This window comes from Lissotriton vulgaris, chromosome 12, assembly GCF_964263255.1.
Source record: "Lissotriton vulgaris chromosome 12, aLisVul1.2, whole genome shotgun sequence".
Lineage (NCBI taxonomy): Eukaryota > Metazoa > Chordata > Amphibia > Caudata > Salamandridae > Lissotriton > Lissotriton vulgaris.
Window position 1 is genome coordinate 343894874 of NC_141700.1, and position 6000 is coordinate 343900873.

A 6000-nucleotide genomic window follows, 5' to 3' on the forward strand; every position below is an offset into this window, starting at 1 on the left:
CATGTGGTGTACCCGCAGGACATACATAAAAGCCTCATGAAAGGAGCTAAAGGGTTTTCTTGGTGGATATGTAATAACTTCACTCATTAATTAATGCTCTTGAAAATATCTACCGTGGCTATCCCTGCCAGTTTTAAAATCAGGCCTTGTTTTTATTAGAACAAAATAAGCTGGCTTGTTGGCCCTATAATTATGCTATAGAGAATTGGTAATCTACTAGTTTACCATCCTAACCAATTCAAATATTCTCTGTCGAAGCAGCCTGTAGCATAGGGAGGCTCCAGTGCTAGGTCTTATCGATGCAGAATGGTAGAATATAGGTCATCCTTTTTAGAAATCTTGTTAGGTAAATGTTTTTATGTAACTTATTGATTTATTTGCACTTTGCAAGTATGGAGCACTATAGCCGGCCATGAACTACCCTCTGTGAGTTTTGCTCCTTATATTATTCCACGGTAAAATTCGTTTGACGTGTAGGCTTTTTAAAATGTCGTATAGAGCTCATTCCCCATTATATATGTGTCAATTGCGTCTATTATTGTCCTTTCTGGGTTTTTTTTATCTAAATGTAATTGACTTATGTTGCAATTTTAAATGTATTTGTTTGCACTGTGAATGTACTTTTGAGGTCATGTTTTTGAAATGAAAATATTATAAATCCACACAAGTAACACTGTGCCAGCATATCCATTGTACATCAGTACAACACACAATGTGGGCCTGGCCAACACACCAACAGCGGGATTGTTTACAAGATAAAGAGCGTTATCTTATCTACCAAGCCTGCCCTACCTCCTCAATGTTAATGTGTATTCACTCCACAAAAATCAAACACCTTTTCCAACACAGTGTCACATAACGCAACATGCAACTTTTTTTATTTTTACATCATACTGCAAAACTCCGACCACTCTATGACCACGCAGTCAACGTCATATTTCAATACTCACACAACTGAATGGCAGCACAGCCACCTCCATATGCGCGTCCACCCACCTTCATATAGGCTGCCTCCAACACGCGTGGCCTCAAAAACTATAATGTCCACACAATCAACTGCCAAATACAAGCCATCAAACAAGCAGACACCCACGCACCAAAGCTCAACCGCATACAACCCAGCAGTATAGGCAAACACAGCCAGCTTCATATACCTAGTTAGTCACCATGATACACAGCCACATACCCATTACAATACACCCAAAAGGCGACATCGAGCATGAGTCATGCATCGGCATTCCTAATAGTGGTATCTCTACCAAGTATGAGGTGCGCATGATCATAAGTGCAGAACACCCGTTGAACAGAGATCAAATATTGAAATGTACGGCAAACACTGCCCACCAAATCCACCAGTGACACGAGAGCATGCCATCCATATATTAGAAGTATTACACTTACAGTCCACATTTCAAGTATGACTTGTGCTAACCTCCCCAGAAAAGTAGTGAGCAGGACTAGAAAATGATATTCCTTTCGAATTCACAACAGTCGCGTGTATGTATTTATTTCTGCTTATACACTACGACTTAGAACGACTATTCGTAAAAGCTCGTTACGGCGTCCTAAAAAAAATACTATGCTTATGATATTTTTCTTTATAAACATAGCAAATGTTGTGTACATAGCAAGCAGCTGCAGTACCTCCGCTAGATCACCTATACACAAGAACTTGGCAGTACCTTGTATTCAACTGATGTTTACAAACAAGACCTCTGACAGCCTGCACTAGGAGCTGATTCAGATGCTCCGTCCATCACCACCCCCTTTTGCACTAGGAGCAGCGGCCCTGCAGAAACCGGAGAGACATCCTATGCTCCACGAAGAACAGTCGGAGATTGCAGGAGTCAAATAATTGTGTGTGCACATCGTCATTTTCAGTCAATCAAAAAACAAGCCTCTAATACATAAGAATTCAGTGCAAATGTGTATGCACACTGTCACAAAAGCACACAGGCGTGTGAACAGCAATAGACGAACTGCGCATGCGTTTAGCTGTCAGTGCTCCTACCTTGTTTCACCTCATCCAGTCCAATAAAGTTCCGAACGCTGGGGGAATCCCCATCCTGGTCTTCGCCCTGCTTTACCACCTCAGACGCAAGCGGTGCCCACGGAGGGGCTTCTCCTGTCTCTAGCTCTTCCTCTTCTTGCGGCTGATCCACCTCCTCTGCCACCGAGTCTACATCCTCTTCCACCGCGCCTTCCTCCTCGTCTTCTATTGCTGTGTTCCAGCCCTCCAACACCCCGCCTAATGGTTCTTCTTGTCCCCATGCTGCAACCGATCTATCTTCGCCCATAACAGGGTTTTCGTTCTCCGTTCCAACCGCCGCCATACTTCTGATTCAAATCTTCCCGGTCTAGACTTTTCGTGACGTCACTGTCTTCAGTGCCACTGATTAGTCCGTAACTTTCGGCACTCTTACATTTCATTGGTCGTGTCTTTGGGACAGAGGTAGGTCTTTATTTTTCGACGTGAAGGTTCTTTCGTTTTCCGTACAGTGATTGGTGTAGACTAAATACATTTAGTGATTGAAGTTCAACTGTCCAATGGTGACTATCAAATCTTTGAAGCGAGTTGTATGGAAATAGAAATAAGACAACAAACAAGTATCCGTACGGGGCGGGCCGGTTGGCAAATTATTTTCCAAAAAGAAAACGTAACCTGCATGCTGCATAGCTGCCAAGGTTTCGGATTGCTATGTGTGACATTGTCATATTTTCAGAGTAATTATGAGTGACATTACAATGACAATGAGTGACACTTTCTCGAGAGCAAAATCAAGCAATGAAGCCAGAGAAAACATTTAAATATCATAAATTACCCCCATTCGAACTTCGAGAAATCCTAGGAAGATCCTTAAACTTCTGTAAAGCACTAGAAATGAAAGGGCACTAACTAGACACAGACTCCGCATCAGAGGGCAGGCAGGCACAGACGCTACTAAGAAGATGATCTCATTGATCTGCTCATTCAGGACCTGCTCTAGCCTAAAAAAGCAACGTTTATAGCAAAGCAAGTGCAACTAGGAGCTTATACAATCACCCTGTCTCTGGTTTCTAATGCAATAAGGTAAAAAAAAGGAATGCTCGGAAGAGCCAGCGCAAAACCTGGAGCTGTTTTGCTCTAAACATACAATAGTGCAAATAAATGAATAAATACAAATTGCACAAAGGTGTAAAGCAAAGTCCTAAAAACAGTTGGACATTATATTATACTAGTTTTGCACATATTCAAAGACAGAATGTTTTGATTTATGACACGTGGTCACATACTGAGCCCCTTTCAAAACAGAAAACTTCATTTTTTTGAAAATTTATATTTTTAAAAACATTTGTTATATAGATCTGCCACTGCAAATGGACTAGCTGCTACCTTGATTATTTTAACAAATATAGATGCAGAATAAAATGCAAACGAGGCTCGTGGATGTTACAAGAGTAATTATGCTAGTGTGGTGAAGAACTTTGTTCTTCGCCACCTGTGTTGCTGGGTGGCCGAAAGAAAACAATTAACAAATCATCCTGCCTCAGCCACACTACGCCAACTCCCCACGACCACACCTCCATGATGCCCCCGGTTCTAATTATTAGCATGCTGCAGAGCATCATTTTGGACTCCAGTCTGCTATCTTTCCCACATGGGGCCCAGGCCCGGCTGACTTGAGCTTCCCCCAAAATAATTTGATAGGCCCCATTCCTGGATCTGAGACGCTTGTTTTACCGAGCCACCAGGAAGGTGGACCCGAGTGGGAAGCTAGTAGTGAGAAAACAGCAAAATACTATGAAATATTAGTTATGCATGGAAAACATTAACAACCAACCTGAGCACGAACAACCAATAAATAAAAATGTGACAAGCTGTGTTTGCATAAAAACTGCGTGAAATACTTTTTTTTATAGACTAAGCCTGTGTCGTTTGATTTGAGTAAAACGCTCAAGTCATGCCCACTTCCCGCAATTGCAGCGTGGGTGTGCTCGTCCTAAAGTTACACAGACTTGTTACTTTAGTCAGTGCCAGCACCACCTCTGCAGCCTGGTAGAAAGTAAAGTGCAAAACAGTAACTAAACTTACTTGAAATTGACATCTTATCTCTGTCTCCTTTACAGTCAAGACTGACGGTCTCACACAGTCTCCTCTTGTGTCACTCTGGCAAACTCCCTGAAGCGCCCGTGATGCCTCTGATGCAGCGCGGCCCGGGCCATGATCATGCTGTGAGTCACTAGTAAGTTGCGGTCGATGTCCCAACGCCGCTGAGAGGGGATATAATTAATTAATTATGCGCAGCCAGCGGCAGGCTGCCTAAGGCTGAGGCAGAGGTGCTTGAGTCGACTAACGCTTCTCTGGTAACCTCACTTCCTCCTGCTTTGCAGGACGGGCCGCATGAGGTCACATTTAGATATTAATCACCCTGCGCCCACACTCAGCCAGTAGCAACGGACTGCTTCTGTATTGGTGAGGGCAGGCCCCCGGGTTTCAAATCGGCAGTGATCTGGTGTCAGTCAGTGACTCAGAAAGCCGCGCGGCACCGGCCAGGGGCTTGGGAATAATTGGCCGCAAATTGTAACATTGTAGCAGCACTGACTCTCACTCAGCCAGAGCTGAGGAGACTTGAATCCTTAACTGCTTTTTAATTGACACTGAGCCAGTGGAGTTGCTGGCAGCAAGTCTGCGGGGCGCAGCAGTGCGAGCGCTAACACCTCATAGCCAGTTTCAGTGTCATTAAAAATGCGTGACAATACATTTCAGTGCGGTGATACGGAACACCACACTTAAATGCGTTAGAGTCACTCGTGATGCATGATACTTGGCAGGCCTGATGCTGTCCGACGTTAAGGGAGATGCCGTTATTGAACACGCAAGCATTTCTCCTCACTCACCTGTCTGATATCCATATATTACAAAATGCCCGGTCTACTCCGACCGGTGTTGTTGAACAGACCTTCTGTTGATATTTGGCATAGAAATTTTTGGTAATTGTATTTGCCTTGGTATAGCGCTTAGAACACCCGAGGAGGCATTAAAGCACACTACGATGGGTAGCATACTGTTCTGGAACTCAGGATTAGTAGTTAGTCCAGTGTTATTGGGTATTGTTGATTACTGTTATTAGCGCTGTGCACCAAAGAAAGCCATTCCAGTCATTCGCTTGTTTGTGGTAGAGTAAAGTAATATAAGTTAGGTGTGATCATTAGTTGGTGTAGAGGTGAGCCAAATGCTTAGCTTGGGCTCAGCTCGAGGTCCTCTGGGAACCTCCAGCACAAAAGGAGCTAAGCGTTTACAGCAGGGGGCATGACCTGTTGTCTACAGCTACTTACCATGTGATGTAGTGTTCTGCTGGACACGTTTTAGTGTTTCGCTTTGCATTCCACCCACACTAACACACACCCATCACAGGTGTCACCGGTCAGGTGACTCTGTGATGGAGCAAGATTTCACTCGTAGAGAGACTTGCTTGTAATCAGCCCTCTCGAAAAAAGCTGTAATACACTAATAAACATGTTTCGTCCTATTAACAATGCAAAACACGACATTTCTAGTAAGCTGGGGAAGCTTTACAATGGGCTTCATACTAACCGTAACTTGAGTAACCCAAAATGGCCGCCACAATGCGGGAACTTTTTGGTGCATGCGTCTGTCACACTCACGTGACATGATGTACTTTCTGCTTTGGTGGGAAAACTTTGCTTCTGCGCACTAGAACTAAAGATGGCTGTTCTATGTTTTCATGTGCTAACGCTTGCATTGCAGCTTTTACTAATTTGTTCGTTCTGCTTAAATCCTAACGCTGTAGTTAAAATAAAGTAATGGGAATAGAGTAGAGACAAGTGGTATACAGTGCATTCATTTATTCTTTGTTCTAAAACTGTTTCTTCTTTGACTTTACTATTAGCTCGTATTTGGGCCTGATGCAATCTTGCTGCACTTCATCTTGCAATCCTGCGACTGTGCAGAAGAGCTCAAGAGTCTACAAGCCATAGCATTGAATACCTGCCAACTCT

General features: G+C 43.5%; 1 protein-coding gene across 1 annotated transcript in view; it reads right to left on the reverse strand.

The window, feature by feature from the left end:
• The window catches only part of SHCBP1 (SHC binding and spindle associated 1), a 286230-nt gene extending 283795 nt beyond the window's left edge, over window positions 1-2435 (reverse strand). Inside the window, exon 1 of the mRNA XM_086945110.1 lies at window positions 2012-2435. Coding sequence (XP_086801236.1) covers window positions 2012-2333 — 322 coding nt within the window. The 5' untranslated portion in view covers window positions 2334-2435. The remainder of the gene's footprint in view (window positions 1-2011) is intronic.
• Between the last annotated feature and the right edge of the window lie 3565 nt (window positions 2436-6000).